The 21,734-nt window shown below is 42.4% G+C and overlaps 3 protein-coding genes across 3 annotated transcripts; 2 read left to right on the plus strand and 1 right to left on the minus strand.

Moving 5' to 3' along the window:
- Positions 1 to 742: 742 nt before the first annotated feature.
- hps4 (HPS4 biogenesis of lysosomal organelles complex 3 subunit 2) lies at positions 743 to 7,558 on the plus strand. Its single transcript, XM_077522867.1, has 12 exons — positions 743 to 1,063; positions 1,488 to 1,578; positions 1,672 to 1,815; positions 1,895 to 2,002; positions 2,241 to 2,357; positions 2,907 to 3,001; positions 3,122 to 3,191; positions 3,660 to 3,778; positions 4,702 to 5,236; positions 6,648 to 6,774; positions 6,918 to 7,029; positions 7,192 to 7,558. The coding sequence occupies exons 1-12, from the start codon at positions 1,032 to 1,034 to the stop codon at positions 7,361 to 7,363; spliced, it is 1,722 nt and encodes a 573-aa protein (XP_077378993.1). The 5' UTR covers positions 743 to 1,031; the 3' UTR covers positions 7,364 to 7,558.
- Positions 7,507 to 11,923, plus strand: LOC144019189 (uncharacterized). The gene is made up of 5 exons (XM_077522087.1): positions 7,507 to 7,536; positions 8,488 to 8,585; positions 9,858 to 10,204; positions 11,305 to 11,449; positions 11,527 to 11,923. Exons 1-5 carry the CDS (start codon positions 7,507 to 7,509, stop codon positions 11,831 to 11,833), a joined length of 927 nt encoding a protein of 308 aa, XP_077378213.1. The 3' UTR covers positions 11,834 to 11,923.
- Positions 11,924 to 13,050: 1,127 nt separating this feature from the next.
- Positions 13,051 to 21,733, minus strand: mlec (malectin). Its single transcript, XM_077522617.1, has 6 exons — positions 21,299 to 21,733; positions 20,690 to 20,942; positions 18,783 to 18,961; positions 18,519 to 18,695; positions 17,030 to 17,087; positions 13,051 to 15,871 (listed from the first exon to the last, which is right to left on the minus strand). Exons 2-6 carry the CDS (start codon positions 20,898 to 20,900, stop codon positions 15,627 to 15,629), a joined length of 870 nt encoding a protein of 289 aa, XP_077378743.1. The 5' UTR covers positions 20,901 to 20,942; positions 21,299 to 21,733; the 3' UTR covers positions 13,051 to 15,626.
- Position 21,734: the final 1 nt, after the last annotated feature.

Genomic DNA, 21,734 nt, shown 5'->3' on the forward strand with positions numbered 1-21,734 from the left:
GCCAGGTAGCCATATAGTGATTCATGTAGCTGGCTTTCACCCTCGGCTTAGTCGGAAGCGGCAAGCATAACTTGCCTTGAAGTTGTGATTGAAAACCAAAATTGGCTTTGAAAGGTCTCTAGAAGTCATCATCTTCATCAATATCAGATTAATAAAAGAACAACTTTCTACTTCATTAGGAACATCTCATTGCACACACACACACACACACACACACACACACACAAAGTATATGAACTGAAATATGAGCCCTTTTTCTCAATTTACTCACAAATGTATTTACTCAGAATGAAATCTGTTTTTATTACTCTGTTGTATGAATGGCAATACAGTAGATGGATAATTTAGACGTCCCATCCCAATTCCCAATATGGTGCTTGTGATGGGCACCAGGTCTCCCTCAAGGACCACATGAGTAACCCAGTATCTTGAACATGTTTTTTTTTTTTTTCGCTTATAAAATCGAAGGTAAGTTGATCAAAATGTATTATTTCAGCTCAATTGTACCTTCTGCTGCCATCTAGTGGGAACACGCGGGGATTGATGGATGACCAAAGATACAGATAAATAATGATTATTACAATGAAAATGCATTTTTACTTACGTTTGGATGCAGCTTAACAGCATGTGCTATACTTGTATCAAATTATGTAAAGTAACGATCCATGTACTGTATTGTCACTATTTTGTCATTCAAAACATTCATCCATTAGTTTGTCCCTCACCGCACGCCGTAGTTTCACATGACTTACTTTGCGTGTGACTGACTTGCATTCCTCCAGTTACGTTCCTCTTGTCAAAACTTTCTTTTCACCGGCGGACAGACCACAACAGAACTTGAAAACTACCCGTCGCAGTTTTAATGACAGTTTTGTCCTCTCGCGTCACGAATTTATCATTGGATTTTCAGGGCATTTTGTTTTGACGCGAGGTGGAACAACATCATCGATTCGATTTGTGTTTTGGTGGTGGAGACGAGAGGAGACCTGACAGGACTGATGACGTCGTAGTGCTGTACATCAATTTGGACCATGGCGGAGCTTACTCCGCCGGACTCCAGAGGGTAAGACCCTTCGCCCACCACACTTTCCCCCCCCCCCCCCCGTCTCTACTTCGTTGTTACTCACGTTAGTAAACATTGAGATACTTTACTACTTTCTTATGCGCCACATCTTGCGTCTCAATTTTCTTCCACTCGTTAATTAAACTGAAATTCGTCTAACAAACTTGACATTTAAAGTTGAGGACATACTCCACGGTGATACTTTAACGTGTAAAATTTGCTAATTCTTTGCCGTTCCAATTGTTTCATCCTTTTGTTAGTATTTAGGAATACTGTAGTTTTATACAAATAATGGGTCTATTGCAAGTCATCAATCGTTATACTCGATATCACTTGTCAAATTGTCAATAATGTCTGAATCATAATTAGACTATAATTATCTATCTATCTATCTATCATTAAAAGTTGTCACGCTCTTTTGCAGGTGCAATTATTTTTTCTTATATGATGGTTCCAAGGTGAAGGGAGAGGGAGATCCGACTAGCAAGGGCATCTGTTACTTCTACCCGGAAGAGGTTTGACCCCTGGAAAACTCTCGCCTCATCCCGATGAATTTGTTGATGTTTCAAAGGATGATGATCATATAACAGAGATGTTTTGCGCTGCAGACCCCCACAGATAAACAGGAGCTGCTTTGTGGCCAACTTGCCGGAGTGGGCCGTTGCATTACGGAGCTTTCTTCCTCCCCCGTGCGCCTTCTGACACTGCGTCGCCATAAATTTGCAATCCACATGAACGAGGACTTCTTTTGGGTGGGTGGCTGTATGATGTCTCCAGACCTTGTTGTTCGTCTGTGATAGACGACCTTTAACTTGTTCTTACTCCTTTCAGGCTCTGGGCTGCTCCATGCAAACTCCCACTGTCAGTGTCTGTGAGCTGCTGGATAAGATAATAAACCTCTTTTGTTTCTACAATGGCTCTGTACGCCAAAGCTACCAGGTACTTTTTTTTTTTTTTAGTATTGCACAACAATCTTGAAGTAATTAAAGTAGTTGCCGGCAGTGAAATTTGGCACAGGGGCCTTCAGTGGGTGCTTGGTCGGTTTAATCCACCTCTTAATCTCACCGCCATAGGATGCAAGCTTTACCATGTACATCATCTGGTGCAGTTTACAATTAGCATTTATCATTGATGTTATTGTAGACCGTGTTTTTTTTTTCTTTTTTCTTTTTCTTAGCTTCATCGTCGGGAGACCTTGGCTGCTCGGTGGTCACGGTACCTGTCACACCTGCTAGCTGGACCTTCTGAGCTTCATCACGTCTTCAGCTCCTTGACCACTATTGACTCGACAAATGTACGTCGAGATGCATTTTCTGTTGTTTGTCTTCTTTGGGGTTGTGGCTGAAGTGAAGTCCAAAATAGTCACAATCACATTCAAACCCACAATTTAAAGTCTTCAATGAACCCAAAATGTTTTTTTTGTTTGTTTTTTTATGGCGCATGGGATGAAAAAAGAAACTAATTTCAAACAGAACGTCTGTGTTATTTGAATGCAAGTCTTGATGCAACTTGAACTGTCGTGCATGAGTAGAAACAGGATATGACTGTCACTGTGTTATTGCGCAATACCAAGACACACTTCTGCATTTATTATGTCTGATCCGGAGTGAAGCGTGCATGCAAATTTTGCTCCCACGGGTTAACAAAGGCCACGCCGCAAGCTTTTTTGCAAAACCGGCCCTGAAACGCATCACATGATAGCAGTGATGATGTAAATACAAACACGGCACACATCTTCTTGTACTCATTGTACAGCTGACATTATTACAGTGTAAACCGAATGATTGTTTTCATTTGAGTTTTTGTTCTGGTATGTGGTAATGAGCAATATTTTGGTCCTCAGGTTGACCCTCTTCTGCTGCTGAAGGCCGCCCTCATTCTACAGGCTTGTCAGCGCTGCCCCCTAGTGTTAGCAGGCTGCATTCTGTTCAGAGGAAGGTAGGTTGAATGACATTTTCCAACAATACACTACGCACAAAAAAAAAGTAAGAAATCTCCTTTTTTTGTGCATGTTGTAATCGAATTATAATGACAGATATGCTGTCCTCCCCTCCACAGAGTCGTGAGCACACAGATGTCACCGGATGTTACCATGAAAGTGATGGTTCATGAGAGCGAAACCTTCAAGGTGAATGATTCATTATTTTATTGGCCGACATTAACACGGCAGGTGGGTTCTTCAGTCGAATACATGGTTCGAATGTGTGTCGTCGTGTATTTCTCCCTGTGATTGTGTGGCTTTCTCCGGGTCCGCCCACATTCCTAATGACATGCGTGTTAGGTCAGTTGAAGTGGAATTGTTTGTGAATGTGAACGGTCGTTTATCTGTTACGTGCCTTGTGGTTGACTGTCGACCAGTCAAATGTGTCATCAGCTTCTCGGCCAAAGTTACGTGAGGGAGGCTACACCTGTCCGGCGACCATTGGCAATTCAATAGAGATCCTGTCGTCACGTGACTTGGACCTTTTTCAAACAAGCAATTCTGTCCAAATTTGTTTTCATATAACCACCATTAACCTCTTTCAGACTTTATCCAAATAACCTTTTTTTTTTCTAACAGAAAAGAGACACACCTGTGTTTTACATTTCTATTCAGGCGCAGGCGCCCGAAGGCCCATCAAGTGTATTTGGTGATGCTGTCAGCTCTACTTCCGTGTTCCTCACCATGTTTGAACTTCAGTACCTGCGGTCTGCGCCTGTTGACAGAGAATCATGGTACTGTCATGTAGAGCACATTTCAGTTTTTACAGTCAGAAGGAGTCTGTGACCTGGTTTAAATTTGACATCTACTTGTCTGTTGTGTGCAATAGCCAATTAAAAATGTGAGATCTGATTACATTTAAATACGGAGCCCCTCTGGTGTCAGGGTCTGAATTTTATTTTATTTTATTTTTTTGCAAATCTGTACCCACAGTTTACTAAACCGCACCCACGGTTTAGCACTTCTATGGCGTTATGTAATACGCATGCGCACGCGACGTTCGAGTGGTTGCTTGATAGCAGGATTAGCAGCGAACGGATGTTTTTTTTTTTTTTTTTTAATCTTAAACCGTAGACTAGTTTTGGTAGCTTAGCGATGAATGGATGACGGAAAGATGAAGTTTCTTTAGCCAAGTGTGGCGTATTAATGGCGGACCACAACAAAACACGTCTGCATTTCACCAGCCTTCAGGCTTAACACGGAAGTAAAAGAAAGAAAGAAGAAAAGTGTTCGAGCGCCTCACAGTGGCACAAGAGCAACATTACACATCGACTGAATACAAAAGTCTACAGTTTAAGATGAAAAGAAGCAGCCGTTCGCTGCTAATACTGCTGTCAAGCAACAAATAGAACGTTGCGTGCGCATGCGTATTACATAACGCCGCAGAAGCGCTAAACCGTGTGTACGGTTTAGTAAACCGTGGGTATGGTTGACTAAACTGTGGGTACAGATTAGCAAAAAAATAAATAAATCAGACCCTGACACCAGAAGGGCTCCGTACATTTAGGTGTTATAACATTGAAATTTATTATTCAAGTACCTGGTCACTTCTAGCTAAAACTAGTTCAGTACTTTACATCAAATGGCAACCTTGAAAGAACTGAATTATTAAAAATACAAATAAAATATTCAGAAAGTGCATTTCGTTCTTCCCCAGGTCCCAGTCTACTCCAGTGAAAGACCCTTCCCTACGTACGAACCTGTCAACAACGCCGTCGGATACGACCTCTTCGGAATCTGTGCCTTCAGATCCACCTTCCTCCCAAAAGGAAACCCTGAACCAACGCTTGTCTGCGTCGGACGACTCCGTTTTCGTCCCGGCTCCATCGCAGAGCACCGCTGACGCAGTCCGCCCCGGACCAAATGAAGAGGCTTCCCATGAAGCTGAGGAGAAAGTTCTACAAAATTCCAACTCTGACACTTTTCACAGCAGCGGAAGGGAGCGAGGCGACTCGGAGCTCGACGCAAGCTCGCGGCGTGGCGGCGCACAATGTGAGACGGTGTTTGACTCGGGAGAGACGGAGGACTGCAATGAGCAGGACGGTGGAAGGGAGTCCAAGACGACCCCCGTCGACCCAGATGACACCCCCCTGGTTCCCATGACGCTGTACCTACACAGGGTCAAAGGTCTTGTACTGGCCTTGCTGGTGGAGCCCCATTTCTTATGTGATCAAGCTGCCATGGAGGAAGTGGTAAGAAGCAACATTTCATAAACACGTTCACACGGGCGCCGACGTGAAGCATATATTCATAATATGGCAACTTTCAGTGACTATTTCAAATTTAGTATCTTTGTACTGTTTATTTTAAGACTTTAAGATATTTCTGTGTAGACAAGTTGCGTTCATCATCATAGTTAGGAAACGTGCTGGTCCGTTCAAGTTACTTGCCGTCGGCAGAAGTGAAGCCAACCGGCGGCCATCTTATTTGCCACTTGCTAAGGCCACCTAACTTGAATACATTGATTTCTCTGTTATTTTCCATCTCTGCGTCAATCTCTGCCACCATGTATGACATAACAGACGTACCAATAAGTCTGAGAGAAGCGCTGCGTGCACATTTTATCGGTAAGAATCAGATTTTAAATTTGAAAGCCAAAAAACGTATAAATACGTTTTTTTTTAAAATACTTTGTCCTTCCCTACCAAAAACGTATTTATACTTCTTTTTTTTCTCTATGCTATAGCACATACAGGACTGTCTCAGAAAATGAGAATATTGTGATAAAGTCCATTATTTTGTGTAAAGCAGTTAAATAAGGAAAAATGCAATACATTCTGGATTCATTACAAATCAACTGAAATCTTGCAATACTTTTTATTGTTTTAATATTGCTGATTATGGCCTTTTTTTTTCTTTTTTTTTTTTACTTGGTCTGAGGAAATATTCTAATATTTTGAGATAGGACATTTGAGTTTTCTTAAGCTGTAAGCCATAGTCAGCAATATTAAAATAATAAAAGGCTTGAAATATTTTAGTTGATTTGTAGCTTCTTTATCTTTCCCTCTGTCAAGGTATTTAATTGCATTCCAGAAAATAAAGGACATTATTACAATATTCTCATTTTCTGAGACAGTCCTGTCGAAGGCTTTGATGCAGCTTCTGATCTGAAGAGGTTGCTTAAAGCAATGGTAGTTATGACAAAAAAGGCCAGCAGGTGGTAACAGAGTATAAGAGATCAACCAGGGCCATGTTAAAACAAGCTCTTTTTCGCAGTGTTTTCAACAGGTTTGTGAATAATGATGAAATGTAACTATATTCTAATGCTAGTTGCTGCAAAATGGAAACACTTTTTTTTTTAACTTATGAAAGAAGAGACAAATCTTTCTTTTGGTAGGTTCCATGTTTTTTATCAATAGAACACAATATTCTGCGGGCCTTACAAAATCAGTCAAAATCCAGTTGCTTCAGTGAAAATACCTGCGAGTGAATGAGTTAATGAAATGTCGCATTACAATATTTATAACCCTTCAAATTCGAATGTGAAAAAATGGCCGCTGGCGGTTTTGAAAAGTACACGAGTGCACTAACTTTTGGCTTTGTGATGCTAATTTACGGCCTTTTGTCAGCCAGTCAGCTCTGCCTTCTCTGGTTTGTGTCCAGTATCACAGCTGCTTGGCGTCGCTAAACGGACTGGAGGCCCATCTGAGAAGTGTCTCGCCGGGCACGCCGGCCGCTGCGGCGCCCTACGTGTTCGCCCACTTCGACTGCACTCAGAGCACGCTCACAAGTGAGAGGCCTCATCAGCTTCCGTTTGTAATGACGGGTTTGCGCGATTGGAGCTCGTCACTGCCGCTGTTATCAGCGTTGCTTTAGCGCAGCAAGTCCCGGTGAATGTGGTCGCTGACGCCCGTTCTTTGCGTGTCCCTGTAGCCAACCTGTCTGGCGGAGCGGGGGGAGCCCCCGAGCGTCCTTTTGTCAGAGCCGCATCACTTCTTCACTCGCATTTCTGTAACACTGAAACTCTGCAGGAGGCTATTATCAGGTCAGTATGCCGGGGACCGCTGACGGTGGTGGCGGCGGGGGGTTGTTGGGGCTTTTCACGGCTCTTTTCAAAACAGGGTCGGGGGCAGGGTAAGGATCTGTCATCAAGTCGATCATCGCATTGGCAACGTTCGCCACTTGCCTTGTCTTTTTTTGAGCGTAGGAACGCCTCCGCCGCCGTGTACGCGGCGCGCAGCGCGGCCCACGAGACGTACTTCCTGCAGCACGGCGTGGCGCCGAGGAACTCGGGCGTCCCCAACCACCAGGACAGCGCGTTCTCCTTGCCTAGCAAGGCTCGGCACCGGCTGCTCAAACATGGCGTGAACCTCCTCTGACGTGACAGCGCCGCGACACGTCACAGCAGGACTTCAAGTGTTATTTGGAGCCTCTTCGACGCGTTTTAGTACACGTGAATGTCAAAATATTTACATAGACTCTCACTGTATGTCTTCAAACTCTCACTTCGCTTATTTAACAAATGATTTGCATTGAGGATGGTATTAAACTTGTGAGTCGCAATTTCACGCGCATTTTTTTGTGTGGCCTTTTTATGATCAAGCGCACAAGCTCGTCACCTGCGTTCCTCAACATTTTTTTGCCGTGCACGTTTCTCGCTTTTCGGCATTTACGCTTGCCTCATCGGTGTGTTGGTGACATTAATTCCGCTTATCTTAGAAAATTTTATTGTATTTGTATAGATACCAATGAAATCAGTTACACAACTTTTGGGAAATATTTTTTTAAAATCAGTTGAGGTTGAAAAAGTACTCACACTGTACGTAAGAAGTACAGTATAGCAAGTTGTGTAAAAAAAAAAAAAAAAAGACTGCCAGGTACTGATTCGACTCCTGTACTTTAAAAATAGACTTCAATTTAATCAAGTGCAAAATTAAAAACAAAACAAAACTGTAATTTCTATACAATCTGTTTTGATAACGGCACAAAAAAAACAAAAACCTTCACGCAGTCCGTGTATGAATTAGTTTCTGTTTTTTTTTTAAGGGATACTTGACTCAGAGCCATTTGTAACAGTAAGAAGATATTTTGTCTATAATAAATGCGATAAATTCATTTTTTTTAATCATTAATACCTAGTTTAAAAACTAATATTGCCACTTGCTGTCGACTGAAGATGACATCACCTGTGCTAAGGAAATTGCTAACTACAAAATATGAACTTTTTACTGCTGAAAATGACTCGCTGAGTCAAAGTATCCCTTTGAAGAGAAGTCAGTCCAAAAATACTTTAAACTTCTTTGCAATATGTTGTATGTGCCCCCACGAGCCTAATCACAACATTCTGATTAATATTATGTTTGTGGGATGTGAATTATGCATTAAAATCCATCCGTTTTTATCCATCTCAGGGGGCGGCCATTTTGCTACTTACTGTCACCTGAAGATGACAATCACAGCTGCTCATATCCATCCATTTTCTTGACCGCTTATTCCTCACAAGGGTCGCGGGAGGTGCTGGAGCCTATCTCAGCTGGCTTTGGGCAGTAGGCGGGGGACACCCTGGACCGGTTGCCAGCCAATCGCAGCACAGCTGCTCAGGTAACGGCCAATCATGGCTCACCTGTGTTCCGAAGCTGAGATGATTTTGCCACTATAAATAAAGTTGAGTTAACTCATATTCGACAAACGGCATGAATCAGAATACAATTTTAAGACTAGTGGAGCTGCATAGAACATATTGTAAAGAAAATGTGGGGGTTGGCTTTCAATTTACAGAAGAAAGCAGTCAGTCACATTACGTCTCGCATGTTAAGAGCTAGCTAGCGTGATTTCAACTTCAGTGCTATCGAAACAACTGGACTCCATTCTTCGGTTTGCAATAACTGTTTATACTTACTCGGGTCATGGTTGAGCTTGAGCCTACCCCAGCTGACTTTGGGCAAGAGGCCGTGTAAATCCTTAAACTGGTTGCGAGCCAATCTGAGTTAGAAAAAAAAAATGTCCATTTGGCTAATGCTAGCAACCTGACTTGACTTGAAAGTGGTGGTCTTTATTTTTCTTTATTTTTCTTTCTTTCTTTCTTTCCTCTTTCTCTTTCTTTTGTATTGTCAGTCTCCTATGGTTGAAAAAAGTACGCGTATTTTGACGAAGTTTAAGGAGAGTAGCCTATAGACATGATTTGTAAAGTAGGCAGTAAAATGTAAAATTAAGTCAGAAAAGTCAATATTTCAATACAGAAACTATACTCAAGCGCATTTAACAAAATGATTGTACTTCGTTACTTGCCAGTTCCCAACGCTCGTGTTTGTTCAAAACTTTGCCTTTACAAATGAATGCATATTGATTATTGGTGTGCTAGCCATAATTAGTGGAAGTTGACAGAACAGACACATCATGTGATCATGCCTTATGAGCGATTTGTTTGGAAACTGGCCGACAATTGACAATCGACCTCCTTAACATTTTGACGTCAAACGTTCCAACAAGCTTACGTGCGCTATTTCAAAAGCGAAAACTCATTCTTAACATCGTTCATGTTTGTGCGTCTCGCAAACCTGCCGATGGTCCAAATACGGAGTCATGATAGAGTCATTAGCTAAGTAGCTGAATATGAATGGATGGGTCGGCGCTCGTTGGGGCGTCTCATTATGCGAGCGCACTAAAAGAAAGTTAGCAGGGGGTCAAGTGGGCACGAACAAAAAGAGGGGCAGGGATTCAAATTCAAAACTGGAAAGTTGTTCCCATTGTGAGCGGAGATATAAAACAGGCGGCCAAGCCGGCGCAGTTCGGATACAGAAAAAAACCCAACATGGCCTCCACTCATTCCCACCCTTGGATTGCTTTACTTCTTCTCATCTTGGTGATTATTAGCGACGTCGCGCATGGATTGGCAGCACCGTCGCCGGGGAGGTGGACTCGGTCGCCGAGACCGCCTTTACGCACGGAGCTCCTGCGGCGCTGGAGGCGAGCGACCGCGGAGGCTCAACGGGAGCGCTGCGCCGAGCTCACGGCGGCCTGGCAGGAAAGCTGGCACCGGAATCTCCGGGAGAATTCGACCGTGGTGCGCCTCAGTGTCCGGCCTCTGTCCGCTGGAGCTTCCCCGGGCCTGGTGTTCCCGGAGAAGCCGCTCTTCAGTTTCGTGCGGCGGGTCTACCGCTGCTGTCAGGACGGACATGACTGCATGAGCGTCAAAGGGCTCCAGGGCCGCATGAGACGAGGTGAGACGGGATACGGGAAACGTTTTGTTTTGTTTCGTTTATTTGGTCGCCATTAGTTCGTTTGTGTACTAAAAAAAAAAAAAAAAAAAAAAAAAAAAAAATCGATTTTATCACGTCAGATATTCTAGTTAAACTCCTCGTCAAATGTATTGAACCTTTACTACGCTTTTTCAAGTGAATATCACAGTGATGTGTCGGTTTATGCAAAAACAAAAACAAAAAAGACAGGTGGGATCAATGAAGAACAAGCTTATTGTGTAAACTTTTGTTGAAGTTTGATTTTTGAAACGGCCAGATGGTTTATAGATACTTTGTATTTATGTAATGAAGTTAACCAGTTATTAAAATTGATGAAACATTTTTACACGTTTGGAAAATTAAATGTTCCATTTTATAGGCTTATTAAGTACATTATTTTCCAAAATTGTTTATTTGACTAATTTTAACAATATATCACATATTTGAATGAGATGAATGAATGGTAAAATGAACACAGATGATCAAAACATTGTAATCAATAAATTATAGGTACGTGAGAAAAAGGCTTAACAGCACTTAATGCTCGGTGGGTCGCGTGAGGCCCCCGGTCCATACTTTGCCCACCCATTATGTTGACATATTTACATTTTGGTGCAGAGCAGATTTCTTATCTTACGTATCAACTTTTGCCTCCAGAAACCACCAGTATTTCCCCCCCACATGCTCTTTGGTCTCCATGTAAAAGCTAATGCAAGCAAAATGAAAAAAAACAAAACAAACATGGAAGCCTAAAATAAATCAATGAAACCCAAGTTAGCTATTTGAAAGAATGGCAAGTGCCCTCGCAAGCTCAGCATTTATTTTTTGTCAAGGCACGTTAATGGCTTGATTAATTCAGTTGTGCAGAAGAGACAATGATATCTGCATACAAATAACCCTCAGCAGGCTTCATGTTCTCTCCAACAGCTGTCGAGCTATCCTGCTGACACATTAACAAAAGCATTCGGAGTGAAAACAAGCCATTCGGATCCGCTGGATCGAGAGTAACACTTAAAAAAAAAATAAAATGTGCCTGTTTCGCAAAAAAAAAAAACTGATGAGAATTGCCTGTTCGTCCTCAGGTTCGGATGTCGAGTTGCTCCTCAGCAGGGAGATCTTCTCGTTGAGCATCAGGAGAGCTGAGCTTCACCTTCAGTTTACAAATCCGCATCAGGTGGACGTCCGTCCTGCGCTTCTGTCCAGGGCAAAAAGCAACCTTCCGACAAGGTAGAAGCTCGTCTTTGTAATACCGGTATGTTCGTAGAACTCGTTTCTGAATGCCTCCATGTTGTTCCCTCTCGCAGGTTTATTACAAAGTCCCATGGTAACACTGTGGAGATGCGAGTGGATCTGCTGTTCCTTTTCCAGAGTCTTCAGGCGGCGGCGGGCGGCCCCGGAGGAGGTGGCGGTCGCTTGGCGAACATGCGGAAGGTCACGCTTTCCTCTTGGCATAAAAAGCTGACTTCAGTGGACCTTCAGGACAACGATGGCGACGTGTGGGGGGGGCTGGGCTTGGCCTTAGGCTGCAGTCGAGCCGGAGTCGGCGTGCTCTGCCGAAGCAGCGGGGTCGGCCTCCTACGTGCACCTTTTGTGGCCCTCTACTACCGATGAGGTCAAACTGACACTGAGACTTTCACTTTCTAACTCCTCTGAAATGATGCACTTCCTAATCAAATATATTAACTTATAAATATTATGGTTTGTACAAATGATATAAATATATATATATATATATACACACACATACATGAACCTTTTTCTGTGTAATGTTTTCTATGCAGCCCCACTCACAAGTAGGTATGTAACGATATCCAAACATCACGATACAATAATTATCATATTGTGGGGAGGTTGGCGATATTTAAAAAAAAAAAACAATATTAGCAATGCATATAAACCACCTACAATCTCTCATAACAAAATTATTTTAATGTATTATATATATATATTAATATTTTTATTTATATTTATATATAATATTTTTATTTATATTTATATTATTTACTTATTTGTATTTTTTATTATTTTATTTAATATTATTATTGACTGACAATTTGAGATTTTAAACATTGAAGGGCCAAAACATCCCTAATGAAAATTAAATTGCACTAAAAAAAAAAAAAAAACTAGCCACCAGAGGTTGCTAGAACTAGACAAATGGAAATCAACCTTTTTTTTTTTTAATAGATGTGTGCCTTTTAAATATCATGAACATGACGCCGATGATATTTTTGGGATCACGCTATCATATTGCCCTTATCGTTACATCCCTATCACAGTAGCCTATTGTGATTATAGCAGCAAAATCAACCTGTTTTTATCCCATCTCAGAGCCCGGCGGCGGCCATTTTACCTCTTGCCATCAACTGAAAATTACATCAGTTGCTCAGGGCTCAGGTAACGACCAATCACAGATCAGCTTGTGAATGTCACATGACCAAACTAAAATAGATAAAACAGGCGAGCCGTAATTGGTCGTCACATGATGTCATTTTCAGGCGACAACAAGTGGCAAAATGGCCGCCTGAGTTGGGTAAAAAAAAATCTGGTGGATAATTCTGCTGCTTAATTTATATTCCACAAATTTAGTAATCAGAATACGATGCTTATACGAGTGGCGCTGCAGAGGACATATTGTAAAGAATTTAAATGTAAAAGGGGTTGGTCCACAATACTTTATCTTTGTGCAGCTTAGAAACGTTTTCACAGTTGTTGGGGCCGATGATAACACCTGGACAAACTTCGCAGTGCACCCCCTGCAGGAAACATTTCCAAGAACAGGAGGGAGATTTAAGGAATTGAAAGCAAGCAAAAACAAAAACAGCAGCGACAGTCTGATAAAATAGCACATTTATTAAAAAGAGACGGCATTCATCAGCATTTTTGTCACTTTGCAGATTTAGGACACGTGAGCGAGACTTGAGCACATTTCGCAGGTCCGCCTGCTGCCGATTTCATTTCGCGACTCCAAAACGCGGACACGGGCGTACAAGTCGGATCATACGTGGGCCATCTCGCGCTCACATTGAGGTCGGGGGCGGACTTTTGAGCGCCGCCTGGACGGACGGTGGAGACGCTGGCTGAGGTTTTGCTGTGTAAATTTTGTCTCCGCTTAAAATGACCTCACGTATGCTTGCTTGGAAGAGGGGGGGGAAAAAAATGATGGGGGAGGGGCAAGGCAGGACTTTCAGCTAAATGGGGTACAGTAAATCAGAAAATGATCAGAAAAACAATTTCCCCTTAATTATATAGCATTTCCAAAGAATCTGATTTGAGGGGAGCGATAAGATTTGAACATGACCGGGGTTTACTTCCCTGATTTATTGAACACAGGAATCAGATAGGACGCCATGTTTAAAAAGAGTTGTGACGACAAGTCTTTGGTTGTGGTGAAAAAGACACAGAACAGATCTTCATTCCATTCCAGTGCCTTTTTCTGAGTGAGACGAACTAACAACACCGGGACCGATGTCTAAAAATAAAAAACGGTTTCACATACGTCTTCCATTTCACACATATTTTGCTTGTGGAACAAAAAATATGACCAAGTATAAATGAAATTCCGCTGACGGATGAAGCTTCCGTGTGGAATGAAGAACTCAGCACAAGAGGGAAAAGAAGGCTAATGATGGTGAAGCACAACGTTTTCAATAATTCAAGGCAACACAACAAAACGACACGCAAGGCAGTGCAAAAGGTCACACCAATAAAAACGTTGAACGAATCCAAACAAAAACAAATCCTGAGGCAACGCGGCAAACACTAAATCCAAAATGTCTAACGACATATTGTCCAGATCAGCCACACCCAGATTTTAAATTACACACCATCAAATGGAAGAGCCCACATTTGCAGATAGAAGCTAATTTATTTGATTTTGTGACAACTATTCCTGTGATGTCACACCGTGTCCTAACAGCTGCTCCTCTCCGAAGGAAAGAAAGGCCACACGTCTCTGTCGGAGAAAAAAACTCAAACAAACAAACCACCAGCACCTCAGTTCCGACAAAAAAAACAAAAACAAACAAAAAAAAAAAGTGAGGAGGGAACCGTTGAACGACAAAATGTCATCTTGTAGCATATATATACACACACACACGTGACGTGGACATCAGCAATCGTGGTGAATTTGGTGTTGAATCAAAAACCATGTTTGCAAAAGGCAAAGAAAAGAAAATGGCACCGCATGAACGACTTTGTGTTCTATCAGTCAAAAAAAAATTTAAAAAAAATTGAGGGGCGTGTAAGGAACCACAGATTATAAATTTGTAATTCGGGTGAATGCAAGATTTAAAAAACAAAAAAAAAACAACAACACTTTTCGGCCAAAGGGTTGTCAAAATGACGAATAGTTTGCAAATAGAATTCTGGTTATCAAAGATGTTGCAGAGATAAAAATGTTTGCTCACAACCACAAACTACATCTGAACTAAACCTCAAAGTTGTCAAAATAAAAATAAAAAAAAATCGTCCGGACATTTAGATACGATTTAAGACAAGAGGTTTTGAAAAGGCTGCTGGGAATTGAAAGGATGAGGAGTAAACGCTTGTTTGGAACCGACAGACTCTTGTGCTTTTCTTCATGTTATGGCAACGGAAAACCCGCCAGCGCCACTTGAGGGCGCGGCGGCCGGCGCGGGTGCCTTTTGGGAATCGAACGGCCAAACGTCACGTTGGACACGCGAGCCGCCATCGTCAACATAAAACTCCATCTTTGTTCTGCCGTCGACTTAAGTCAAAGTCGGAATTTTAGCTGACTGTCAAGCTAAGGTGTCAAAATCGAAAGTCTTAAGCTGTCAAACTCCCAAAAACAAAACAAAACTGCATAACAATGTGTGTTTTTTTCAAATGGATCCATCCAATCAACAAGATGATTTCTGCTTATGATTTCCATCACGTCCACAATTCAGCACACTAGTCAAATGTCCTAGTGCGCCGAATTGTCTCGTCACGTGGACTTACAGCTGGAAACGATTGAATAAACGCTCAAACGGCGTTCGCCACATGTGCAGTGGATGAACTCGACGTTAACGGCAAGTAGCGGAAAACAAGATGGCGGCTGCTACGCCCATAAATTCATCTGCTGGTTGATTCCATATGGAGCCTAATCCCGAGCGTGTCCAGGTAACCGGAGAGCGTGAGACAAAATATGGATTTCCACATGCAAACTAGTGAAAAGTTGGAACAGCGCCCCCTGGCGATGAAGGCCGAGCGCCGGGGAAATGAAATGGATGAAGAATGTCGTTCCGAGCAAGGCAAACGTTCGCTCGGCTCGCCGTCTCTCGCCTCTTCCTGCGCTTGTCGTCATCTGCGGTTGGTCCGGATGTCCTCGGACTCGCGTGTACCTTCTCAACAGCCCCGCCCTCCCCTCACCTGTCAGAAGTCTGGTGTCGGTGCGGCCGCCTCACAGCCGGCAGAGGCAGAACAAGGTTGGGATGAAGACGCCGAACGCCACCAGGATGGGGAACATGAGGCTGCTGTTGTCGGCGGCGTACGGGTTCGGCGTTCGCGGACCCGACTGGACTCTGGGCTTGGAATCCGGCGGGAGCTTCTTCTTGCCCGCCTCGTCGCCTCCCTCTCCGTCTTCCTCTTCCTCCTCCTCTTCCTCATGCTTCTCCAAGCCGGGGTGCGGCTGCAGCTTCGGCACGTCTTTCCACAAGAAAAAAAAAAAAAAAAAAAAAAAGAGCGCCGCACAAAAGTGAGCTTCGTTTTTTTTGGGCAATTTTCGGGGCCCTTTGATTAGAATTAAAGGGATACTTGACTCATTTAGATATTTTCAACATCATGTTTTGTCTATAATTAACCTGATAACATATTTTCATCAACAATACCTTTAAAACTCATTTTGACACTTGCTGTCGACGGCTGATGACATCACGTGTGCTCACGAAACTGGCAACGACCAATCACGGCCGAGTTTGCCGACCAAACACAGAACACAGCTGAGTCGTTGATTGGTCGTTAGCAATTTCCTCAGCACGTGTGATGTCATCTTCAGTTGACAGCAAGTGGGAAAAAAAAAGTGATTTTAAAAGGTATTATTTGTACGTGAAAAATAGCGAAGTTATTAAATTAATTCTAGACGAAATATTAACTTTTTACTGCTGAAAATGGCTAAATGAGTTAAGTATCCTTTAAGTACATGTGTGGAAAAAAAATAATAACTAAAAAAAATCACAGAAATAACAATAAATGAAACTCAATGAAAATCAGATGTTGCTTTTGAATTGTGGATTTAACAGAATTATTATTAAAAAAAAAAAAAAAAGTACCCATGAAAAATCAGTCCACTTATTTAAAGGGATAGTTGAATCATTGAGCCATTTTCAGCAGTAAAATAAAAGTTAATATTTTGTCCATAATTAATTTGACAACTTCATCATTTTTCTTGCACAATCAATACTTTTAAAAACTATTTTTTTCCTCTTGCTGTCGACTGAAGATGACATCACCTGTGATGAGGAAGTAGGTAACAACCAATCATGTTCACCTGTTTTCTGGGTTTGGTCTGCAAACTGAGCCATGATTGGTCATTGCCTACTTCCTCAGCACGGGTGATGTCATCTTCAGTTGACAAAAAAATAAATAAAATTCCATAGATATTAGTTGTACATGAAAAATAATGAAGTTATCAAATTCATTTTGGACAAAATATGAACTTTTTCCTGCTGAAAAGATCGCTTTAAAGGGTGTTTTGTGGTGTGTACCACACTAAACATGGAAAACCAAGTAACAAAAGGCGACCAACAATTTTGTCCACGTGTGTACAATCAACAAAAAAGTCCATCTATGAATGAAGAAAGGTACCTTCTGGTGTTCCCTTCATCACGTAGAGCGCGCAGACCTTCGGGTTATCATAATAGCCCTGAAATACAGAAAAGGTCAACGCTTCTTTTTGTTAGCGAGTCAACACTTGTTGGGTAGTTTCAAATGACGAGATACATATCGCTCCACGTGAAGATGAAAATCTGTGCAATTTCATAGTGCAAAAGCTTGACAAATGTAACCAGTGAAAGGTTGACCCACTTCTACAGCGAGAGCAAACTCAATGAATCAAAGTCATGAAATCGGACGAACTACTTTGGCTATCGGCACGTGGGCAGAATGGAGGCTTTGTTGAATTTTTGTCATCATGTGATTGGCAGACAAAATCGTCCGTTTGTTGTCGCTTGTAAACGTGAAGCCTCAAGCAAGCTGAACGCTTTAAACTTAAAGACCGTCTCGCTTCAGCGCTGAGATTAGCCGTGCATGCGTACGGGCCACAAATAAAAAGACGCGCGCACTCGGGTTGCAAGTCCAATAACGCAACAGCGGACTCGCGAGCGCCAAGATGACCAATGAACACAAAGATCCCTTTTTACACATTTCCCCAGCTTTCCTGACGATAACCTTTTTTGAGGGGGGCGGTCACGTCTCATGCAAATGAGCTACTGTCCACCATCTTGACGGGGGCGGGGTAGGGGGGGGGGCATTCATTTTGCTGAGCAACTGTGATTGTCATTTTCACGCAACAGCAAGTGGCAAAATGGCTGCCTTCGGAAATTGATAACTGCTGGATTTGGCTGCATGACTCATATTCCACGAACGCAGTGCTTCTCAATTATTTTCTGTCATGCCCCCCTAGGAAAAAGAGAACATCCCCCCCCCCCCCCCCCCCAAACAAAACCCCTACACCACCGAGCGAATGCTCCCTGCACGCACTCTGCCAATGAGAGCGCCACTGCCCCCTAATGTAGTGGAGGTGCAATTGCACTTTATTCTAAAACAGTAAAAAAACAAAAAAAAACTAATAATAAAAATAAAAAAAACAAGTACATGTTTTTTGTTTTTTTTTTGTTAACTCTCTTACTGCCACAAAAAACTTTTAACATAACAAAGGCTTTGATCATTTACATCATCCTTGAAAATTTTGTCATGTTTCATTGTAATTTCATACACCGGCAGACCATTGAAAATCGAATGCTGCCATCTGCTGGCCATAGTTAGTGAGTGTTTTTGATTCCACAACCCATTGACCAGGCAGCGGTGCACTTAGACATGGCACTGCCCATTGATTTAAAAAAAAATAAAAAAAAATAGTTGAAGTCATTTAACGTTTATGGCAGCATACAGTGTGATTTTACTAATCGTTATTAAACGTTTTTGTCGGTCAAAGAGTTAAAGACAATACATCAGACAGTACATATCAATCAGACATTCTTACGCCTAAACCGCTTATGTCTAAATTCTGTTATTAGGCTTTCATGAAAACTTATTTTCCAAACCAAACGTCTTTAGCACGTTACCACTCACTCACCTTGACAAACTCCACCGTGAGCTTGCCGTTAAATGTCGACACCTCTCCTTGCACGCTCAGCTTGCCGCGTCGAATGGAGAAAGCCACGATTTCGTCGTGCGCAGTACTGTGACCCACTCGGTCAAAGATATCCAAGTCCTTCACCACCACGTGGCCGTTCAGTCGGACGTCAAACACCTGCCCGACCACAATGTGTCTTTTAGGTACATATTTGACAACAATTCATGAAACGGTGGCATCATAAGGGTCTCGTGGTTAGTTTACCTTTTGCTGCGACTGGGCAAAGTAAACTTCCGCATACTTCATGACGAGTATATATTCGCCTTCGTCTCGTATGGGGATGTCGTATCCAAAAGTGTCTTCGTTGTAGCGCTCCGTCTGGTAGAGAACTTGATCCTCAGGACTTGAGCGAAGGATCGGCAGACGCATCCCGTAATCCGACGCTGCGAAGGCAAGCGAACGCATCTTTGCACTCAGAAGCGATCCCAAAAAAAAATAAATAAATAAATAAATAAAAAAAAAAAAAAAAAAAAAAAAAAACGATCATACGTGCGACATGCTGACAGTAAACGCACGTGCGTCCGCTCTGACCTTTCCGAGTATTTGCTGAAACTGTTCCGTCTCAAAAGGCGAAGTTACAACGCAAGTTTGCGCCACAACTTGCTGTGAGCAGAATATTTAAAAAAAAAAAAAAGGTCTCCGGGGACAATTCGATCACCGCCCGCTTTTATGCACGCTTGGCAGGCCGCTGGGGGAGGGCGTCGCACGTTCATGTGCTTCACTGCAATTTGCTGACTCTTCGTTATTCTTTTTGCAGAAGCGACTTTTGTCACATTTGCGTAAAGCAGCTTTTATGTGTACGTTTTGAAAATAGCTGTCATAAAAGTTGGCCTCTTCCCTTTGTCTGCGGAAACCGCGAGGCACGACATATTGAAAGTTTGCATTTTTATTTAGACAGAAACAGAAAGTGAAAATATTAAGTTGAGATCATTTCAGCAGGCTTATTTTGTTCACACAATCACTGCAATGCTTCGTTTGAAGGAAGCTCATCCATCAAGACTTTTGGAGAAATGTGTTTGTCACATATTCAAGGTTTTTTTTTTTTTTTTTTTGTACAGTGGCGGCTCAGTGTGACAGATTTTGATGTGCACGGATTGTATGGGCGCCATGCTCGTACCGTTTTCATTTATAACTGTGCTAAATGAGCCATTTTGTCTCATTAAATTAGCGATTGAATATAATTTGGGGGTTGTGGCGTGCTCATGTGACAACAATAGTATACAACTGCAACATATAATACTTGTGTTAACTGGTGTTAAGGCGCTTCAGCAAGATGGCAATTGTTGGATTTTCTTAAAAGTAGTGGTTTTGGTAATAAATAGAAGGAATGCATTAAAAAATGAGATTCAAAATGAGATCACTGAGTAAAAAAAAAAATCTAATTTCAAAAGAAAAATAGCAATTTTTAGACAATTAATAATTATTTTAATTGATTAATTTGTTAAATCAATGAATTGGATTAAAACATTTAAATTCCCATTATTTTATCACAAAACAAAAACAGGACATTATTCTCCATTCACTGTGCAAAACATACACAAATAAAATGTATGATTTGAGTTCTGAGGTGTTTGGCTAAATATGAGCAGATAATAATTGGCCCAAACCATTTAGCATCCATCCTGATGCTTTTGTTAGCAGTACATCATCAATAACTTCCTGTACGCTGCATTTGAAATCCATTGCGGCGGTAATTAGGGCAAAAAAAAAGATGACTGAGAATGATTATGGGCCTGATACTGCATAATCAGTTATGAGTGTTGGTGTTATTATTGCCATAGTGTAGCTGTGGTCATCTGTGCCAGGAACAACAACTAAATGCTCTTCCACTAGATGGCAGAAGGTACATAAATTACCTGTCAGATTTTTGACATTTTTGTTTGGTGGCTTTCCATGAGATTTTTCAAGGTAAAATATGACACCTTGACTCAATTAATGGTGGGAAACACGAGGGTAGACGCTGCAAAACACAGGCTGGCGCTGTTATGATTCATCTGCACTCCATTACTGTCACTTTTCAACATTTTTTTTTGTGCTTATGTTTTATTCGTACTAATCATCTATATAGTGTGCACGTGGTTCACACGCATACATCCTTACTGTTGACTCACCTTTCCCGAGCTTGCCTTCCAAAGGGTCCTTTTTGAAGTGAATACCGTGCACGTCGACATGCGAATCCCCTCCAGCATTGACAGCCCAGATCACCCTTTCAGCGAGGCTGGGGCCGCCGCCGCCGCCGCCGTCAGCCCAACACTGCACAAGCAGCACGGACAGCACCGCCGCAACCAGCCCGGCGAAGAGCTGCGCCGTGAGCCGCTGCATCGCCACAAACTCACTCCCGATCTTCCGACACGGAGACGGGCACTGTCAACGGGAGGGGGGCACACTTTTCAGTCAATAACGAAGGAAAACAGCACGAATTTGAAGTAAGCTAGCAAGGCTGACGTGATGACATGCAATACGATAGGAGTAAGTTAGCCAGCTATGCTAGCAGTGCCACCCGGTAACAAGAAAGAACACCACAACAAGCCAAGATATTTCCCGTCAAAGACGACAAAGATGCGTACGTCATTTAGCGCCTGCTTAGTATGTAGGGACACTTATTGAATTGGAAATAGCAATTAACATACGGTAACAGTCGCCAGTTACGCTAGCGGGCTAACGTACCTGTCTAACCAGAAATACGTGGTTTACTGGAGCGCGGCTAACATGTGTCTTACCTTCTCCTCGGGAAAATGTTGTCAAAGTGAACGCCCTAAAACTCGCGGCGAAGTCTCGCTGGACACGCGCACTGACGTTTGACGACAGTGCTGGGCAGCGTTCACGTACACTATTGTCAGACGGTGTCGGTCTCGGTCTGGAACACTTGACGACTTTCATTCAAAGTGTGTGTATCGGCACTGGCTGCTGCTAGCTGCAGTGCAACGTAACGCAGCGGGTGAGTGACAGATATTTTTGACCAATCACATTCTCCCGAATTTGCAGGCGGGCACAACGACGTCCTTCGCGGATACGATCGAACATGAAACGCTAGGCACGTTTTCTACATTTACTATGTGTATATGTATACACAAATGGTTAATAATTGTGTTTCTCGAATGACTTGCCAAGTGGCAAGCTGTGAGCATTTATTATAAGAAACGAAACTATCCAGTA

Source organism: Festucalex cinctus, chromosome 5 (genome assembly GCF_051991245.1).
Source record: "Festucalex cinctus isolate MCC-2025b chromosome 5, RoL_Fcin_1.0, whole genome shotgun sequence".
NCBI classification, from domain to species: Eukaryota; Metazoa; Chordata; class Actinopteri; order Syngnathiformes; family Syngnathidae; genus Festucalex; species Festucalex cinctus.